Source organism: Synchiropus splendidus, chromosome 10 (genome assembly GCF_027744825.2).
Source record: "Synchiropus splendidus isolate RoL2022-P1 chromosome 10, RoL_Sspl_1.0, whole genome shotgun sequence".
Lineage (NCBI taxonomy): Eukaryota > Metazoa > Chordata > Actinopteri > Syngnathiformes > Callionymidae > Synchiropus > Synchiropus splendidus.
In genome coordinates, this window is record NC_071343.1 from 8,474,534 (window position 1) to 8,495,984 (window position 21,451).

General features: G+C 42.0%; 1 protein-coding gene across 3 annotated transcripts in view; it reads right to left on the reverse strand.

Annotated features, from left to right (window-relative positions):
• The window catches only part of epha3 (eph receptor A3), a 102,216-nt gene that overhangs the window by 11,959 nt on the left and 68,806 nt on the right, over positions 1-21,451 (reverse strand). For all 3 annotated transcript variants that reach the window (XM_053878209.1, XM_053878208.1, XM_053878211.1), the window contains exons 8-16: positions 17,733-17,895; positions 17,546-17,651; positions 14,716-14,780; positions 13,019-13,144; positions 10,410-10,595; positions 7,049-7,110; positions 4,335-4,544; positions 2,295-2,444; positions 2,022-2,215 (exon numbers count right to left, since the gene is read on the reverse strand). In XM_053878209.1, the coding sequence (XP_053734184.1) occupies positions 2,022-2,215; positions 2,295-2,444; positions 4,335-4,544; positions 7,049-7,110; positions 10,410-10,595; positions 13,019-13,144; positions 14,716-14,780; positions 17,546-17,651; positions 17,733-17,895 (1,262 nt within the window). The remainder of the gene's footprint in view (positions 1-2,021; positions 2,216-2,294; positions 2,445-4,334; positions 4,545-7,048; positions 7,111-10,409; positions 10,596-13,018; positions 13,145-14,715; positions 14,781-17,545; positions 17,652-17,732; positions 17,896-21,451) is intronic.

A 21,451-nucleotide genomic window follows, 5' to 3' on the forward strand; every position in this document is an offset into this window, starting at 1 on the left:
GTATGACATCTACATGAACACAATGCAACACTGAGCTTTAGTAGAGGTTGTTCTGCTTCAGCCATGAAGCTCAATAACTTTTTAACCCTTTCATGCATCGTGTCCACAAGACGGGGCTGTTTGGGGCGCTATAGCGCCCCCTACGCTGAGACTTAAAGTACGCTAAGAGATAAAGTACGTTGGGTTTTCAGCTGTTTTGTCAACATTTCCAGGACTGAAGTGTGAGTCGCAATGCCAGCTCTTCCTCGCTGTCAGTCGAGCAGGACTACGCCTTTTAAGGAGGGCGGTAAAAGATGTCCCATGTGTGGTGCTCCAGAACCCCCATCATTGAACTCTGCTTCTTTTCATAAGGTCTGTAAAAATTGCTTTTAATGGGAAGGTGCATCAATTATCCAAGCATCAAAACCACCATCTGCCTCTGACTTCAATATTTTCCCCAGTCTTTAACACTGTACTACAGAAAACTATAAATTGGCTCAGAGGATATATATATATATCATTAATCGATACTCATAATATAATTAATTATGAGTATCAACGGTGGCGAGCCAATGCTTTCGCATTTGAATTTTGGCCCACTGAAGGACCCGTAGAGGCGTGTTATACTTCTATTACTCATTTTTGAAATGCTATATTTCATTCAGAATTGTATTTATTTAACTGAATTGCTGCATTTCTATTACATTTTTGAAAACAGCCTTATTTTATTTATTTAACTGTATTGCTGTTTGTTTCACATTTTTGAAGACAGCTTTATTTTATTTTTTTCACTGTATTGCTGTATTTGTTTTACATGTATGAACAATGCACCTGGCCTAACTGGTTTGCGGATGTGCTTGACCTTTACTTTTGGATTTCATTCATGAAGCACGGTTCACCCAAAAACAAAAAAAAAATTGGATTTCCAATCTTCTCTTCTTACTGTATTCAATTGACTAGTCATGCACTACAATTTTTTAATATCCTAGAACTCAAATTCTTTATCAGGAGACCTTTAGCAGACATAACATAATAAGGCGAATTACAAAATTCTGTAGATTATTTTTTTGTAATCGACTGACAGCACTATATATATATATATATATATATATATATATATATATATATATATATATATATATATATATATATATATATATATATATATATATATATATATATATATATATATATATATATATATATATATATATATATATACATATTCTTTTGTACTATGTAAGTGATAGGATCATCCTTTTTTTTATTTTTCAACAGATTTTTTTTGTATTATTTAGAGTTATTTGTGCAGAGCTTTTGTAAACAAAACCTCTCTGAGTGTAAAAGAGCTGTGCAAAGGTTGCGGACCTCCACACTGATCTCCACTCTTCACCGTGTCCAGAGAACTTACATCACTCCCTGATACCATCAAAGAGTGTCTCAGATGAATTGACGCTGGCCTCTAACTCTTCTTGCCCTTTCATTAGTCTCTAGCAAAGCTAGCTTGATCTATTGACCCCAAAGCCTCTTCATCTACGCATGTAGACGACAAACTGGAAGCAGGTCCCACCCCTGGAGCATCCAGATGCTGTACTCCAGTGCCACGATGGGAGCCGAGCTTGGGGAGGAGGGGCGGCTCGGTCGGGCAGCCAGGACAGCTCCGAGACAAACGAGGTGTGCGGAGTCGAGTGCAGCTGCTCCTGCTGCGCAACTGCCGCCACCAAACTCAGAGACGCACACACACACAGCGTTGTCATAAATCACCACAGTAGGGCTCGGCCAGCCTGCCTGCGCTCACCCAGTGTTAAAAGCCAATCAGGAAAATTACACGCAAACTCCAAGGGACCTATTTTCACTTTCTTAAGAAATCATTAGTCAATGTTATGAGCTTTGACATCTCCATAATGCCGCAGACCCAGCGCCAGCCCCCCTCCGTGCCAAGAATTGACAACTCCACACGGGCTGCTCTGAGTCCCTGCGGGTCGCTAAAGAGCCCCCCAACACAAGCAAACTTGAGGTTGAAAGAGAAAACATTGTTGTACCTGGATGTGGTGTTGGCTGTGATTTTAAGGCTACCCGGGTTTCGTATGAGTTTATCCAGGATGCTGACTATCTGCTCAAACTTGGGCCTGTTGTTCCTCTCTTTCTGCCAGCAGTCTAACATCAGCTGATAGAGCGTGGCCGGACAGTCCATGGGAGGTGGGAGGCGGTACCCCTCGTCCACTGCTTTTATTACCTAGAAGTAGAACCGCGTCAAGTTTTGACACTTCTCTGAGAGGCCCACATTTTTTTTTATGCGCCACATTGTTACTCACGTCCTGATTGGACATCTCCCAGTATGGCCGCTCCCCATATGACATCACTTCCCAGAGTACGATGCCGTAACTCCAGGCGTCACTAGCGGAGGTGAACTTTCTGTAGGCAATCGCCTCTGGTGCCGTCCACCGTATAGGGATTTTACCTCCCTGGAAAAAGAAGAAAAGATATTACTTCAGTATAAAATATCTCAAATAGTTTGAGGTCTACTCAACAAAAATGGCCTTTTAAAAATACACTTTCTTTTAAACGTAAAACAGCAGTGGTAAAGTCTTTCATGAAGTAAGGTCAGAGCTGGTGGAACTTTTTTTTTTTTCACAAGTGAGGACAGCAGGAAAGGAGGCCAGTGCCAACTCAAACAGCCATTGGTCAAGTTGTTGTGCTTTCGCTGGTTGCGGTGCAGTCACATGAGCACCCTGTAAAAAGACCTACTTCTGCTACCCAGTCTGAATGGTAACACCCAGGAATGCATTGCATATGATACAGAAACACACCCCTAAATGAAATACAGATTTATTCATGAGCAAACTCAACAAAAAAATGGATGAAAATAGAGTTTCAAAGGTAGATTCACAAAGCTTGTCGGCCGTATCAGGTTATTGTTCCGTCTGGTTATTTTGACATTATATATATTTTAGGAACAGGGCAAACTCAGTGTTTATTTGACAAGCAATTCCCGGGCAGCAAATAATACCGTGTATAAAGGGTCTGCATGCACGCGGGAGACCACAGCAACCTATGACGGACCGGCCACACACGTCTAAGGCTCAGCTGGAGCAAATTCTGCTGTTAAATGTTTCCTTATTCTCTGGTCAAATTCCAGCCTTCTTCTCCTCATGTTTTCAATTCATTTTTAGTTCTTCCTGTATATACTTGATGAGGCACCAGAGCAAAAAATATTTTTGAATACAATTCAAGATACCTTCCAAAAACTGTATTTGCGGGCTTCGGAAGTTTGTGTGGGTTTGTTTTTAAGTTGTCAGTGGAATTTTATGACTTTCACTCCATCCACATCGGCACCGGACACAGATCCCATCGTACCATTGAACAAGTGGTTTTCATTCATACGGTTCAAAATGTTTTTACCATCTCTTTTCATGAGTACAGTTGGGGTTTGGATCAGGATCAGAGGACGGCGGTGTTCAATGCTGCCTGGCCGTCTCTTATGCCATATTTACCTGCTGATACCTTAATAATGGCACTTGTTATGAAACAGGTATCAGTAGGTATATATGAGCTTCAGTCAGGATGGCCAAAACGTTTTTGATACATCATCATATTTGACCAGAAGTCCTCAATATGAAATTCCTGAGGCGTGTTATTAAGGGGAAAAACGTGTTTTGCAAACCATATTTCATTGCAGTAAACCAAAACTTGGTGTGGTCACTGCCAACTCTACCAACTAGGAGGTAGAGTAGGAGTCAACTGGCCTGTTTGAATGGGTGATGCGCTCTATAAAAAATGCCCATTCAAATGGGCCCAAGGAGGGTGCATGACAGTCAGCGTTTCTTTAAGCGTTTGCCGGTCTGTTAGCATTGAAAATGTTGAGGAAACGTTGCTCATGGGATGAGGAAAATCCGTCTTTCTCTGTGAGAGCTGTGGCGCTTTCTTGGTTCCAGCTGAGTGTCAAGTGAGTTATGTGCTGCCACCTAATGTTCAATTGTGGTCACTACTATCAACGAAATTTCAAATAAGAAAGGTATCAAAACATATAGACAAAATAAATGCAGGGCAATAATAAAAAGAAAGTGTAAATACATGACTTGCCTTATGGTTGAATTGAATTATTAGAAAGACTCAATGGAGAAAAATGTCCACATTACAACACTTTTATCTAAGTCACTGAGCTCCTCAAAATAGCCAAAACACAGTCTGGAGTGGCAGTAGCATGGTTTCCAAGGCCCCTTGGATCTGACACACATCGTCTCCAGATCCATATGATCTCACTGTTGTTTCCTTCATGTGCAGAATTACCTACTTCCTCCGAGTTCCACATTGCTCTACATATGTTGCCGTCACTTTCGGTACTTCACACTCACCCTGGTTGTGTAAGCAGCCTCGGGGTCGTCCTCCAGGACTCGAGAGAGACCGAAGTCTGACACTTTGCACACCAGATTGCTGTTGACCAGGATGTTTCGTGCTGCCAGGTCTCTGTGAACGTAGCCCATGTCTGACAGATACTTCATGCCAGAGGCGATGCCACGCAGCATTCCCACCAGCTGGATCCCAGTGAACTGCGCGTCATGCTTCTGTGGGAGAAAGACGGAATTAACACAGACCCAAACGCGGAATGACCTTTACGACTATAGACAGAAACCTTCATTCACATTTCCCTCAGCATCCAGCTGTATATGGACCAGATTAGGCCACTTATTTTCAACACATAGAGCTACAATGTCATGACCAAATTTGTCTGGAACAATCAAGTTGAAGAAGACCGAGACTTTCATTGAACCCTCCAGTCCAATTTCACCCCCCATTCCTTCTGGAATTACGTGTGCTTGGACCACCTGCCTCAGCCGCTTCAAAGTTATGCTGATTCAGAGCATTGACATGAGCAATGAATTTCTGTCTGGGGCTGTGCGTTTGAGATGAAGAACAGGCCTTTGGCAGAACGTCTGAAAACAGCAACTTTCCCTGCAGGACAGGCCTGGACGCTGTGTAAACACTCCAGCAAGAGTCGGTACATATGCTTTCATACCAGTGGCTGGTTGAGCCGTGAGAAGAGAGATGGAGGCTGCCAACAAGAAAAACACGCACTTAAATAGAGGCGGTCTCCTTTAATCATGAGACAATATCAGCAAGAAATATTACTGTTTCAAGGAGGTTGTTTTTGTTGGCTTATCCACGTGTTATCATACTGACTTGAAAAGTTCTTAACGTATTAAATAAAAAGATTTTCAGGAAATCTACCCAGATTTAGGAAGATTTTGAAGGAATCATCATTCTCTTGTTCGCAGGCATGAGCACAGACCTTTTGCGGGTCGGTCCTCAAGCCAGGAAAAAAGGTACCTGTCACAACAAAATATGAATTCTTCTAAATAATGACGTTGGTTTCTTTTTGTGTCATTGGGGAGAAAAAATGTTTCTCTTTAACCAGTTAGCATTTGAATTGAAGACATTTCAAACTTCAGTCTGGCATTACATCTGACTAAAATCGGACTACTACAAACAATTAATGATGGGCTGGTGAGGCTTCATGAAACACTTTCAGAGCCCACTAGATGGCACTCTCTGCTCTGAAATGTTTGGATTTGAACAACCATGTCATGGAAACCTCAAATAATTTTTAAACCAAGAGCGCCACCTACTGAGATCTGAAAGTAAGGGCACTGTTTCATGAAGCTTCATCTGCCCAACACTATGTTTTCAGCTGCGCTAATGTAGCTCCAAACAACATCAGTGGATTTCTTGTTTTAGGCGCTCAGTACTAGTGGAGAGCTGATGAGGCTTCATGAAACGGTGTCCTTCTTTTCAGAGCTCAGTAGGTGGTGCTCTGTGTTTAACAATGATGGTGAGGTTTCATTGATTCGGTTGTTCAAATCCAAAGATTTCAGAGGACAGAGCACCATCTAGTGGGCTCTGAAAATGAGAACGCTGTTTCATGTCGTAGTCACCAGCCCATCACTACTCAGCACTGCCGGAGGAGTCATGGCATGGCAGGCACTTGTGAGTTGGCAGAAGATTGCTGTTGTTTTTTTTTTTTTTTTAATCTATATCACTCACATGACTTCATTAAAAACAATATACCAACTACGTTGATTCAAGAAATGAGATGCCAGGGTGAGAAATCCAGTCATGAGCTCCTTGGTGGAGTTATATTATGCTGTGTTGGTGGTGACCAAGACATGAGAAGGTGGTCGTAACAATTAAACCCCACAAGTGTCACACACAGTTGTCTTCCCCCAGTCACATTCGATGAGGTTTCCAGACGTTTGCCCTATGCGTGCAGGGTGTATCCTCTTCCCCTCTGGGTGTACATCCACACTTCACCCTCGCTCAGGTGATAGGAGGAAGACATATGAAATCACCTGCCAAATCGCTCTCCAAAATCCCACTACCAACGCCCATGGTGCCGATATCTGGTTCATCAATTAAAACTACCAGCAAAAATATCAAAAATAAGCCCCACTAGCACTAGAAGCAAAACTTTTTTAGGACCATTAAAATGAATAACCACAGCCTCAGTCAACAGCACAACTGTAATGACTGCAACAACTGATGGTTGCAATAAGCCAGAGAAGATACAAGCAAAAGAATTTCTGTTCCACCTTGGGCGGCTCCCAAAATTCTCCAGCCAGATTAAATTTAAGTATCCCAGGATGCGACCTGTCTGGAGGTGTTATTTTTCTCCCGAGGTCCAGGTGCTTTCTTCCCAGGTGGACCAGGAAAGCCTCATGGGAAAGTAAACAGCACAACCAGCTCCTTTCTAGACGCGAGCTCTGCTCAGACTTTGTGGTACATGACAGCACTTAGGAGTTCCATTTTTATTGTGTTCCTGGCCACGACTTTGTCTTTTGGCAGAACAGCCTTTCACCAGTGCTCCAATTTTCCGTTCAATCTCATGTTTCATCAACAGTAACGCACCAAACATAACTTCTCCACACGGGGAAATGACTTGTTCCTTATGTGGAGCGAACACTCCATCAGTTCCAGGTGCGGGTTTCCAACCAAATAGCACCAAAAGTAACACAAAATCTTCTATTACGATGAATTCCTTTTTGTTCGCTGTGTGTCACCTTTGTGTACTTACTCTCAAGAAGCTGTCCAGCGATCCATTCTCCATGTATTCTGTTACAATCATGACAGGTTTACCTGCAACACAGAATAAATACAACCCGTAAATCTATTTATTATCACTTTAGAATGGTAGCAACAGACATTATTTTATTATTTAAAAGGTAACTTGGATGTCATGTCCCACAAAAGGGAGTCGATCCACCACATATGTGTCAGCAGATTTATGTCCACAACAAGTGGGGGTATCCCATAGTTAACACACCCACATTCTGGAACGACACAACCATGGTTTTAGGGTCCCCACAGGTCAGCTGTCAAACTCTGACATCTTTATTTCAGCGGAAGATCGGCCTGTAAATCCCGCCTGCCCGCTATCATCTGTACCTGATCAGACTGTAGCCAAGTTTATTACAGCAGGGAGGAGAAAGAATTCTTGGAGAAAGCGTTAAATCAGATGTGGTTTAAATGAACAGGACTTTGAGTCAAGACTTTTTGTGGCCCAGGTGGCTTCACTCCTCCCTCTTGACTGACCACAGCACTTCAATTCTGATTTGTTGCCTGTGGTTTTTTTTTATTTTCCGGCCTTGATTTCACTTTAACTGTGTCCATCGGAAACCTCACCACATCCATCTGAAAGAGTGAACTCACTAAGTGAGTTGACACAATAAACGCAACGAGCGTGTACTTGGAGGTGTGTGTTTATGAATAAAAGAGTGTTTGAATTTAAATATTTAGCCTAGGAACTGCCTTAGCGATCTGACAAACGGTTTATTCAGCAGCCGCTCATCGTTTACACAGAGTTACAAATAGAGATATAAACACTCCACATCCCAATCCCCTAAATAGCTGTGATGGATGGCTGTGCTTATCAGCAGACAGCTTTTATCATCAGGGTCTGGAACACACACACACACACACAGAGACTCTCCTCCCAGGTCTTCTGGCCTTTTCCCTTTTTACTTTCTCTCTGTTCTCAACCATCAGCAGGAAAGATGAAGGCAACTTTGTTCTCTGGAACGTGAGAGTGTGTGTGTGTTGAAAATGGGCTGTGAAATACGAGCATGAAAAGATTACTGAAAGTAAAGAGTGGTTTAATAACCGCAAGCGTATGGTGTTTGTGTTTGTTGGATCACAAATGTACTTGAAGTAGTGTCGCGGAAACTTTCCTCAAAAGCCGGGCATCGAACTTTGATATGCCTTGTGAGGCCACTGAATGAGTGAATGAAGCCTGGACAGTTGCTCCATAAGGTGACTTGAAAATAATCTGTCGAAGCTTCCAAAGATGCTTGTCATTTTGGAATTACATCTCTATCTTGGTTGATAATGGAAATGGTTCAATACTATCTGGGCAAGTGAGACACACCTTGTTTGAAGGAGCTAGTGATGCCATCTGCATTGTTTCAATCCATATTTGTTTTCAAATTCAACATATACATAGAACAAACTTCAACACAGTTTGGTGACATGATATTGGCATCAAATTCAATACAATACACAAGCACAAAGTTGAGGGCCTTAAAGAACAACATTAACATTTCTAGCAACGTCTGGCATGACCTTTACCATTATGTACTTCAGTATTAGGTATAAAATTGTCCATAAAAACTAAAGCTAGCTACACTGTTTTAAAACACCAAGTTTTTTTTTTCCACCTTATCATCCTTGTTTTTGGACATTTTGGGTTTCATTTTTGACATTTTTCCCCTGTATTTGCAGGAAATAGATCTGCCTTCAGCTGAATTGGAACCATTCGATCTACTGATGGAAATGAAACAGTGCTCTTCTTTTCAGAGTTCAGGAGGTGGCGCTCTTGGTTTTATGATGAGGTGAGGTTTCATTGAAAAGCTTGTTCAAATGCAAAGATTTTAGAGCAGAGAGTGCCATCTGGTGGGCTCTGAAAAGGAGGACACTGTTTTGTGAAGCCTCACGAATCCATCACTATTACTGGTGTCAGCCCACAGGACTTCGGGGTTTTGAGTGCTCTAAAACAAAGGTGTCAAACTCAACAAAATTTTAACATTTATCCCAGGGAGATCGATAAAGTATCTATTGATTTATTTAATTTGTGGGCTGAACAAAATATGTATTTACTGAACAGTTTAACTGCAAATTCTTTCACACAAAATCGATTCTCTATACATTACATTTACCAAATTTACCTCACAGCACACAACAATAGTTTCTCTTTAAAGCACAAACGTTAAATTAAAAAAAAGGAATTGGTCGTGTCCAAATTTTCAATCTCTGCTTTCCAGACAATAAACATTTTTAGTGAAAGTTAAAGTTCATTTTAAGCCTCCTGTAAATATTTAAACATCCTGCTGGCCACAAAAAAAAAACGACTTGGCTGGCCGTATTTGGCCCCGAGGCCTCGGGTTTTGCCTCAAAATATAAGTCCCTATATTCCTTTTTCATCTTACTGACTGGTTGTGCAGTCTTGTCCTGAGCAAGCGAGTGCAGCTTGGACTCGTAATTCACGCTGATTGAATGTATCAGACACTGCAGAACTCTGCACTGTGTCAAGAGAAGTCTTTTTAATAAGTCAGCGGCTTTAAGTGGACATAATTCACAAGGACAGGGAGCAATTAAGGCACCGAGATTACACAACAGACGAGGAGATTAAAAAGTAGAACAAATGAGACAAAACAAGGGGAACCAAAAATTGAGCGCAAGTAAGTCAAGGGAAGTGTGTGTTTTTTGTGGTATCTCATTCAAGCCTTTAGAATTACTGGCAGAACGACTTAACAAGTGCAGTGCCGCAGGGAAAGATAGAGGCCAGACATGTCTCTCAGCGACAAAGTTCATGCTCATTATTTCCCTTTTTCCAGCAGTTAGTCCTTTTTAAAGAGACCTTCTGTCTGCTAATGATAGTCTTGTAAAGAGACCTGAAGGGGAGCAACTCGGAGATATGGATTTATGCCTGCTGTGGACACAGGCTTTGATCAGAGCTCATTGATCTGCAGAGATTTACACCCCAACTACTCAATATAACTCAGAGGTGTTGGCCACTTAAGAGCCATTTGTCAAAATAGCAGCAAATCCTGAAGCAGGTCGGAGGCATTTGAAGTGAAAATGCATTGTCTTTGTCTATCAGCACTTTCCATTTGGAGGAGTGACAGCGAGTCGACTTGCTCTACCTTTACCAGTCTCTCCCTTCTCTCACATCTGTCCTCTTCAAGTTCTCCTCTTCTCCATCCACTAACTTCATTTGTTGTCTTCCTCGTCTCCTTTTATCTGGTACATCCACTTACTGTATAGCATTCTTCCTCCTGTCTCTGCTATTGTCCAAAATAAATGTCTACATTTCAGTGGATTTTCTCAAAACAATTCGTATTCAGAAAGCAAGAAAAACCTTTTTATTGTGAGTCACTTACTGCGAGTCACCACACCCTCCAGTCTGATGATGTTGGGGTGGTCAAACTGTCCCATGATGGACGCCTCCGCCAAAAAGTCCCGTCTCTGCTTATCTGTGTATCCTCCCTTTAGAGTCTTTATGGCGACGCATATCTCCTTCTTACTGGGCAGCTTCAGGCGACCGCTGCACACCTCACCAAATTCTCCTGCAGGAAGGAAAGGATTTAGTGAAATAAGAAAATCTAAAATTCAAACACAATAGCCTCGTGCAAAGCCACCTTACACTGCTGTAGACACTCAAGTTAATGCTGGCAAAATGCAGATTTTTGTTTTACTGCCTAAATGAATGTGATTTGTGATGCACTATGAAATTGATCCCCCAAATAATCCACAAGCCCCATTGAGTTGCCTTTAAGCGTTAGTTTCCAAGTCACTGTATGATGTTTATAGAGTCATTTTTACATTGTCAAGCATGTTTTTCCTGTAGTTCCTGTAGTAAATTGACTGAAAAGAAATATGAATGAACAGATTTCACAAAGATTTTAAGGCAACAATAGCAGATTTTGGTTTTTTGAATCACCATCTACAGGGTTCTCTGTATTGTGTTGGGCACCCCTTCGCTGAGATGCTCCCTGAGAGTATGGGACGGTTTCCGCAAAGTTGTCAACATGTAGTGAAGTGTGCCTCACACCGTCTGTGCTCCCTCAGTTGATATAGGAGGATTCCGCCTCTAAAGATACACTGTTAAGGATGTACAACGCACTCAGCCCTTGTCCTAATCCCGCCCATCTCCGGAGCCCCACATCCCACCTCATTGTTAAACTCCGGTACATCTACTTCACAGACCCAAAAATCCTGGACAGAACCCTGATCTGGATCCCCAAATTGTTTGGCTCAAGCTGTATTGTCACTGAAGAATGCTACTGCCACCTGCTGTCCCGTTGACCTCATTGCTATCAACTATATTTCAAATGGCAGGAAAGGAAAAAAAAACAACAACAAGAACTTGGGTGTTGAGCAGCAGCTTGCTCTCCACTCTCATGAAAGACTTTTTAGTTTCTATGTGGTCAAAATAGGATGAGAATATTTAAGCTGTGTCAAGACATGCACACAAAATATGTCTTTATTATCCAGACATGTTTGTGCAGCAGCTACCCACCGCCCTCTATAGATGCGACTCTGCATTCTCTGGGATAGTATGTGAGTGTGTGTGTGTGTGTGTGTGTCCGGGCATGTGTGTGTGTGTCAGCCAACTTCAAAGGCAGCTCTCCATGGCGCAGCTGGTGACAGGGATTTGGCTGGAGAGAGACTTCATTCGTGCATATGCTCCATCTACGTATGCACACAATCCAGCAACGTACGTGCATATTACGCGGATTCATGCGAGATGATGTCACGGTTCGGGCATTGGCAGATCCCCCACTTTTATCAACCACAATAAACCCAAACTCTGAGGGGTCACCCGCTGGCCTTGAAGCCGTTAAGTCCGAGCGAACGTAAGTGAGTGTAATTACAACCTGCCAAAATACCAGACTGCGCTGTTGTTCGCTGAGCAGTGGACACACAAGGCAGTCAGGGAGGACTCAAACCGTGGTCACCCTGGGAAAGAAGATCCTCCGCTAATAAGGCCTGATTAAGAACACTGGTTCCTGGCCTGTTCCAAATGAAGCGCGGCCATTGCACTTTGATGTTTCAAGTCAAATGAATGTAAGCAACGAGTAAAGCGTGGGGTCTGTCTTTTAACACGAGATCAACAAATTGGCAGGGACATCAAAGTCCTTTAAACCTGTTTAATGAAGGCAGATGGGAAGCGTGGCGGAGGAGAGGAAAGAGGAGAAGATGTATATCCGCGGCAATTATATGCTTTATTAAATCACGCAAATGTGAGGGATATTCTAGACAAAGGCTTTCTTCTGCTTCACTCTGCATATCTATTTGGGGTTGTGGAGCTTCATGGAGAGGCGGGAAACAATTGCTTCATCTACTTGCCGCTTCCAACGATAGAGAGAATAGATTTTTGACCCTTTATTGACAACCCCGTCGCTTCCGACAGGATTTTTACGAGCACATTTGAAGAAGAAATGATCGTAACTCCTGGACAATAGTTGTATCATCTGTGCTCAAACAGGTGTCAGATCAACATGCTTCTACAATAACTCCAGAAGCATCCATGCGATTCAAAAGAATCAAGGAAACAAGAAAACTAGTTTTGTTTACTCATTTTAGAGGTCTTCCCATGTAATAAAGTTATAAATCCTGCTACCATTTTTCATTCAAGTTGCTCCTATATAGTCAAAAACTCGGTTGAACAAGTCATCAACGACTGAAAGCGCAACTTATTTTGGGAAAAGGGACAAAAGCACTCATTCATAGCACACTTTTTTTATTACCCATAAAATCCCAGGGATCTGTGACATGACTGTAGTAGTAAAAAGGTTACAGTGAAGCCGTGCATAAAGGTGCCTGCCAGTTGGTGAATTTGTCATCACGGAATAGTTTAAACATCTGGCCCTTTTAAAGCAGAGTTGGACCAGAGTGGTGGGAGTCTCTTACCAGCAGGACACTGACATCTACTTCAACAAAAATGAGACGCTGAAGTCATGTGTTGTGAGACTGTTGAATTGCTTACCTGCTCCTACCACTTTATCAATGGCGATGCAAGAGGCCTCCAGCTCTTTGGCAAACTCATGCACCGCCTGACTCGGGTCCTCGTAGGTGTGAGGGTCCACGTATGTCCTGATACCCGGCAGACGCACTGAGAGAGGAGACATGACAGCACAATCAGTCGGTCTAAAGTCATATCCAACATCAGTCTATTTGAGCTTCAGAAACCTATTGCAGCTCTTCTGGGGTGAATATAGAGACAACGTGTGAAGGGTTCTATCCCAAGAGGAATAAAAACTTCAACTGGATTCTCGCTTCTTGGAGTCTCTCCACTTATCTCTCCAAGGGAACATTAACTTAACTCGCATGTAAAGTTCGGTCACCACCCAAACCACAGGTGACAGTAGGACCGTAGATCGGCGGGTGAATTGACAGCTTTGCCTTTTCGGCTCATCTCTTCACCACTACATAGAAGAGTTCTCTATCCCTCACTCTCCAAAACACACAAGACATTCCACCCAAAAATACACTACAGGGAACCGCTTCGTTTAAACAGCAAGACATCATCAGTGTCTTACAGTTATCAAATGACAGATGAGACTGAGTTGGAAACCCAGCAGACGGCTCTGGACAGTGTTCAGTTCAACGAAGAAATACCTCAAAACGCCAACCCCAAAGATTTAAAAGGGTCGACAATCGCTTTCGACTTTAAAGGCTATGTCGTATCAATTGCGCTTCATATTTTTGGCCTATCCATTTACAGATAAAAGTATTTACAGGCTTTAGCAGGAGCCTGTAAATACTCTAGTTTTTTGAGATAAAACCACTTGCAGATGCTGCTGAATTGAACGAAAGGGAATGTCGCCAAAAAAAAAAAAAATCCCACACAGGAAATTCATGACAGATGCCTATACAGACATGTACGTGCAGCTGAAACGTGAGCAAAATCTTAAACTGCTGACGTGTTGTAAGATGAATACATGAGATATGATTGACATTTCAATTGAACTAGTGATAAGTTTGATGAATAGTTTGACATTTAAATACACCCGATCCAATGCCAGCTTGCCAGGGCAAACCTTGGTAACATTGGTAGCCTGAAATCTGGTCATGGCGTTTTGGACAGAAGCAACATCACAGCTGCTTGCAGTGTCAACGTAAATCTGGCTTCAGTTTTAAGGGAGTCTTTGTAAAATATGTTAACCTTTCCTTCCAGTAATAAACTGGTGCTTTATTACTCCCAGAGGAGTAATTTATAGTCCGCATCCGACCCATCCTAACTATACATGCAGTCGTGGACAGCTGCCGGTCGGTACCGTTGGGAGCTCCTGTCTTTGTTGAGGTTAAAAGTACGAGGATTCCCAATAAATAACACGTCATAAAAGAATAAAGCGGATTGTTAATAGATGAGATAAAGGCAGCTAAAGTGGTGGAATATTTTGACTCCACGCTACGATGGGACGAGTGGAACTGCCACGTGGACACTCTTTAATATGGCAGGAATTAAGTCAGAGAAACCCACAAGGAAAGTGTGTTTTGTTTGAACTCTCTCAAGCTACATTGAACAGGAAATAATTTGTCTGAACGTGACGTGGAAACAAACGATCCAGGTCATAGACGCATCATATGGCTGATGTTGTGAATGCAGGGTTATAGTGTGACATTAAAAAGTAGAGACAGGACTGGCTGAGGATGGAAAACAAAATCCTGGACTTGACTTACGGTGTCCGTTGCCAAAGTGTAGCCTTTTCTCATCAGGATGTTTAGATCTGCTGCGGCAACAAAACCTGCCAATCCAAACAGAGCGAGGTCAGAAGTTGTGCCACATTTAATAAGACTTCACCAATCAAACCTAACCCATTAGCTTTTAGAGTGTTTGCGTGTGTGCGTGTGCATGTGTGTGTGTCCTAATCCCGTCTCTCAAAAGCCAAGCAAGGATCAGTACGTCTTATAATGAGCCGTTGATTTATAATCTCTCTGAACAGTACTGACTGCCAACTTCAACCACTCACACACACACACAAATCTTAGCTTTTCCACTCTGAGCACACACAGAAGCCAAGTGGGTGCAATATCACATTCTCAGTGTGTGGTATTGTGTCAAAACGGCCATTTGTTATACAAATGCTACTTTAAAAACAACAGCGTGCTGCTGCTCCAAGCAAATAACGGCTCATTTCACTGTATTTATATGTTATTTTTTTATGGTAACGTATCGTCAAATTCACTTTTGTACATTTACACAGTTCCACTAGAGCAGGGAGTTAGAGAGGCATTAGTAACCCGGCTGGAAAGAAAAGTCGGGCTCCAGGTTGCGGAACCAAAGGCCCTTTTCCATTACCGGTTGAAGAACCTGGCTGGGCCAGGCCCCTTTTTCAAATCCAATTTTTACTGACAACAGGTGTGTTTACTCGATGGAAGAGCTGTGTGAAAGTCACGTTTACGTTTGAGCTCTCCAGTCACAAGCGCGCCATGTTCTCTTGGCCAATCAGCTTACAGTGACATCACAGCCACCTACGGCCCGCATTGTAGAGAGGTTCTCAGGAGGCTCTGAAAACGGAGCTGTTGTCCCCGCGGAATGCTTATGGAAGAACTGTTTTGTTTCCGTTGACAGCCTGTGTCAACCCAGGTAGAACCGGTACAGTGGAAAAGCAGCATTAGTGTAGTAGTGGTGGTGGAAGAGGCGGTTGTCGACTTAAACCATGTATTTGCCGTAGAGCTAAAAACTGTAGTCATAACTGCAGTGCAAAAGATTTTAAGGAGAAGTTATAACACACACAATATGGCGACACTTGCCCAACTACTTGCACCCAGGCAACCCAATCTGTAGGGGGTACAGGTCCCTGGTCCAAAGTCCCCTTTATTTCACTTCTTTAAGTTGTTGTTCCTGCGAAATCTGGGATCTTATTCACTAATGCGGAGCGACTCATCGATGGCGTTCAGGTTTCCCAGTTTGAGCGTTTGGCAAATGTCACTTGGGGCTTATCGCAAAAAGCACAGAGACACTTCAACGTGTCACCCAAAACATGGCGCACTCCTTCTCCCATTTTGTAGTGCAACAGAAAGTAATTTCTACATAAAGTTAACATGTAACTCAGTAGCCTGCAGCATAGATCACATCTGGCATGAACATACTTCCATGCAACTAATACTGTCCAGCTAAACCACTTCAAATACTTGAAAATGTATTGGTACATACTTGAATGAACTAAAATGCAGTGCAAACAGTTAAAAGGGTTATGTATTTAGTCCACACAATTTGGCATTGCTCCGTAAAAGTCAGATTTACAAAGGTCGCTGCGTGGGAAGACTAATTTGTGAGAACATTTCTGCGGGCTGAAGCAGGGATACTGAAGACGCACGTGCAAATCATAACAAATGGTGCAGACAGTGTGTTTCATGGTTGGGCGAGTTTGGACAGTTTCAGGAATGTTTAGAACTTGGGTTGGGAACCAAAAGTGGGTGGAAAAGCTGTTTTCAGCAGGTTGCAGGAAGGTCCTTCCATGACAGGAAAAATCTCCGAAACTTGTTACGTTCAGTTTCTTCATGCTTTTATTTTGTCATTTCCGGTTTCCATTTCCGGTCTCTCCTCCAGCTTCAGAGCAACACGGTTCATGTTGCCACATGGCTACTTTGCGTTCCTACGGTAAACTATCTATTGTTACTCCGCTCGCTCGCTCTCCTTGTGATTATTTCTAAATTCCGTGCGTGTTTGACATTCTTTCTGCTGCCTCCTTAGTTTGTTCTCCTCACTTTGTTTCCTGTTTCTCGCATCTTTTTATTAAATCGTGTGTCAGTGTTTTGTATGACTCATCTTGTGTTTTCTCTTGTTATAGTTATTCCTTGTATGTGTGTGTTTAATTTTACCACTGAGCTTGTTATTTGGGTCTCGAGGGTTTATTTGCAAGTCGCTGTTGTTGTCCCTCTTAGTCAGGCTTGAGCTTGAATTTGCCTATTTTCTGTTTTCAGGTTTACCTCTCTCCCTTCCTGTTTGTGTCCTTCGCTCCTCGTATGGTGTTGGCTCTTTTTTTTCATCGTTCCTTTTTGTCTATTATTTATTATACAATCGTAATAAATTACCTAATCTCGCCGTTCGAATCTTCTGTAAGCCGGGTCAGACTCCTTGAGCCACCATGACAAACCCAAGGCCACCATCTTTTTCAGAATTCATTCAGAAAAAGTATATTTTTCTTGCTGAACAAAGAGCGTTTGAGAACTGCAGATCCAAGTCTTCCATCCTCACATCACATTTGCCAATGTGGCAATCACTTTCATTGCATTAATTCATAGACTGTCACAAAAACTTAGTAAAACTACAAAGAAAATGTTCATTTATTTATCAATAACCAAGACTAATGAAGTACTTCATCATCCGGCAATTAGTTTCTGACAGGCCACTTAAGAAAACTAATTAAAACGTACGACTGGACCTTTAAACCCGACTCAACAACTTTGATTCAAGTTGCTTTTCTGGCGACTGCAGGCAGAGTCATTCCTATGTTTTATGATAGAAAATTTCAACACTACAAGATAAGAGAGACAAAATACCCACCTGCCAATGAGGACGTAGAGCAGCACGGTCAATAGAATGATGGCAACAGCAGAAGAGATGGCGATGAGAACCACCTGACTGTTCTCGCCGGAGATGGAGAAGGCAGCTACAGGAGAGCCACACGCAAACATCAGTTTCAGTTGGAGTCATATTAGAGTTTCTGCACTCGGATATCTAAGCCACGTACAATAAGGACTAGTTTCAAACTGGAAGCTGGGGCTGCTCGCTCCATAACCAGCGGCCGTGCGCGCCCTGATCTGCAGCAGATAGGCCGTGTTGGGCTTCAGACCGTTCAGAGTCACGTTACATCCTCGAGCACGCAAGATGGTGTAGCTGGTTTCATGCTCCTCCTGCGGACAGAAGCGCAGAGGGGGGAATTAAATATGCTCTCGATTACAGGACACCATGTGCGAATAATGGAAAAAAAGATGGCTGCGTCCACTCAGTCACACAGACAAGTCTCTCTCCTGACAGATGGATTATGCTCTTGATACTTTATGACTTTTCTCCCACTGATCTCCACTGATAAAACAACAGCAGGATTTATAGACATTTTATTGAGCCCATTGCTTCCAGATGTGCGAGGAGGAGAAAAGACTAATTCTTATCACAAGTAAAACATGCATGTCGTGTTCTAAAAGTTAAAGTATGTTTAGAAAAGATACCCTCAAGATACCTGTTGCCTTAAGTGCTACAGAATATATAGACTTTTCTAGTGAAGGATTTGGCTTCCACAAAAAGCGGACGATAAAAAGTGGGTAATTTAAATTCAGAAACTACAAAACAGGTCCTGTATCACCTACCAGGGAGGGATTGAGTTATAAAATAAACAGCTCAGTCAAAAGATTTATCATTTAGCGTGTAGTCATAAAGCAGAAATGTGGATTTTGCGGGATCAGAAATCTAAACAGGGAATAATGGAGAACCTTTACAGTCAAATACGTCTCATGAGTTGCAGCGGAAGAAAGCTAATAAAACTTTGGTCAAAATCAAATCCTGCTTTTATGGAGGCAGTTATTCACACGCAGTTATTGTTCAAAGCCAAAAAGTCTCACAAACACACACGTACTGTTCGAGGCCACTGTCCAAGGGAAACTTCACACTCATTAATGGGCTGGATCAGAGTTTTATGGAGCAAAAAAAGCTTTTGGGGACGCGCCGTGTTCCGAGGTAACAGATACATCAGAGCAGCTCTGGGGCAACTCTTCATCGCGACAGTAAATCTCCTCGCAGCTTGTCACCGTTCGGTGCTCAGGACAGCATGTGATCCCCCTGAAAATCACACGCAGGTGTGGCACAACTATCCCAGTGTGCGCATGAGTCTATTAAAGGCAGAGCCAAGCCTCCTTTAATGCTCGGTGCCGCCCGTCAAGCCGTGTGATTATGGGCTATCCACCAGTGCATACGTGCCATTGTGTGCGTCGCGCTGCTGAATTTCATATGGAGTCAGCGCTGCACTCAGCTCTGACAATCCAAACAAAGCTGTGACAAATTACAGCTTCGATAACACACATGCGCAACAATGCAAACATCAGGACCCAAAACAGGAGACCTACACGAGATGCTGTGTTTAAGAGTTAAGATTTTTGTTTTGTGATGTCATGACCAAAACTTCCACGATATATATATATATATATATATATATATATATACACGTTTTGTATCCGAATTTTTTTTTTTCACAAAATAACAATGTAATTCAATTAAAAACAGTTTGCTCTCCAGACAACACAGAACCCTTGTAAGTGCAGTAGTTCCTGGTCCACTGATCACACTGATGCTCAAGACACGTGGCAGCTAGGATGATAACAACAACAACAAACATGGAGGAATCCCTGAACAAAAGCGATCAAAAGCAGCTGTTTGCTTTTGTTCAGGGATGTTTTTTGCTACACAATGGACAGGGTTTCCACTACTCTGAATGTACGTGAAATTCTTATAAAATTGAAATTTTGATACAAATATTTTCAAGACCTTAAAAGAGCTTCGGTTTAAATAAGGCGATATAAAAACTTGACTATAGCCACCATCGTGATTCATTGTGCTATTGTCAAACTGATGCAAAATAAACTATATTTTGTTTAAATGTATGTATAAGTCCATCATTTGATTCAGCAACATACCAAATTCATTCAAATTGAAAAATGTGGCTTCTATTTAATACTGCCATATAAATTATGGTTTTGAATTCTTATAATCACTGTTAATATTATTCTTAATAATGTTATTCTTAATAATAATACTTACATGGATTCATCTAAAAAAGAAAAAAATGAACTTCTTCTGAACAGTCTTTACCAGCAGGTGACTTGACATAAGACTAAAGATGATTCAAATGCAAACAAATGGAATATTAACGGTGAAAATCTAGATGTTTATGTTGGAAATGTTTTCGTCTTCCGACTTGATATTGGGAAAGAACATGTCATATGCACCAACATACATCACAATTGCATCAATTGCCGCAGGTGACTGAATACACTCACCGTGTCTTAAATGCACCAGAAAAGATGAGATATTTGGGAACTTTACAAACGGAACAGACGCTCTCAAGTATAAGAAGCAAGTCACGCTCGAGGCCTGCTTCATGTCAGACTTGTGTTAGCGACTCGACCCCAGTTCCTCCACATAATTGACTAATTTCATATGTTTACGTTGCTTCACAGAAACGATCCATTTGGTTCACTTAAAAGAAAATGAAGTCTGCGTTTCGGCGCTTGAAACGTGATACCGTCTAATCACGATTCACAGCCGTACAAGACTAAATGACTTGTGGCAAAGCTTATTTTCGTCTTCCTCCCAACAGGGCTTACATTAAAGTTAGCATTTTCAGCTTGGATGTTGCACTGAGCATGACCCTGTTTTTTCTTTGTCACCAGAGCTGCACTTAGAGCCAGTCACATCGCTGGAACCCAGCGACCGATGGGATGATACGTTCGTACAAACACATGGAGTAGACCACAGACCAAAATGAACGCTTGCTTTAATCAGCATATTTAATATCCTCTTGCTAAAAGCTTTCTCCTTGATTCAATGACAGGGATGCTATCATTTTATCATAGTTTCCGTTTTACTGTTCATATGTGCAATTTTTACACGACTCTAAAAGCTTTGGCTTCTATTATCGTGCAGGGTAACTGAGATGCTGTTCTCCTCTGGAAATACATTCGCCCTCAACGTGTCCGACAGGACAACAAATGGTGCCTGTTTAAGTTCATCATTACGTGGCTACAGAGCAGAGAGTTTCCATATTTAATACCTGGTCCTAATCTACAGAAACAGGTGCTTTCACCCGAGGAGTTTTGGATCAATGCTCATTGTGAAAACCACACAGGAGGCCGGACTTAATTCATCATTATGAGTCAGACTACAAAACCAATGCCTTTTGGGTCCAGTCTTTTAGGAGCACCAAAGTTTTGTGAATAATAAAGGGGATCTTTCAAATACTTTTAAACATAAATCATGAACTCATGTCCAGGAAGTCTCACGTGTTCATTCTAATTCCTCATTGGCACACAAATAATAATAATAATAATAATAATAATAATAATAATAATAATAATAAAGCACTTGACACAATAAATCAAATAAAAATAAAATAAATATCTCTCTCTGACTTTTGGCCGTTCTGTTTTGCACACCATTTTATATACCACCCCGTAACGCTAGCATGTTCTGGATAAAACCGTACCACTCTGTAGAGCGAAATACATACATGTCAACTTATACGTTTTCCCCGTATTCTATACATTTTGTTTACAATTTCAAATCATGTATGCCGTATGACGACTTTTATACGGGGAAAAATAAATGAGAACCAAAAAAATTCCCACGGACGTTTCACGCCAGACCGATATCGACCCGCCAATTTTGGATCCAAAATGGATCGTCTCGTCTCGCTGGTAG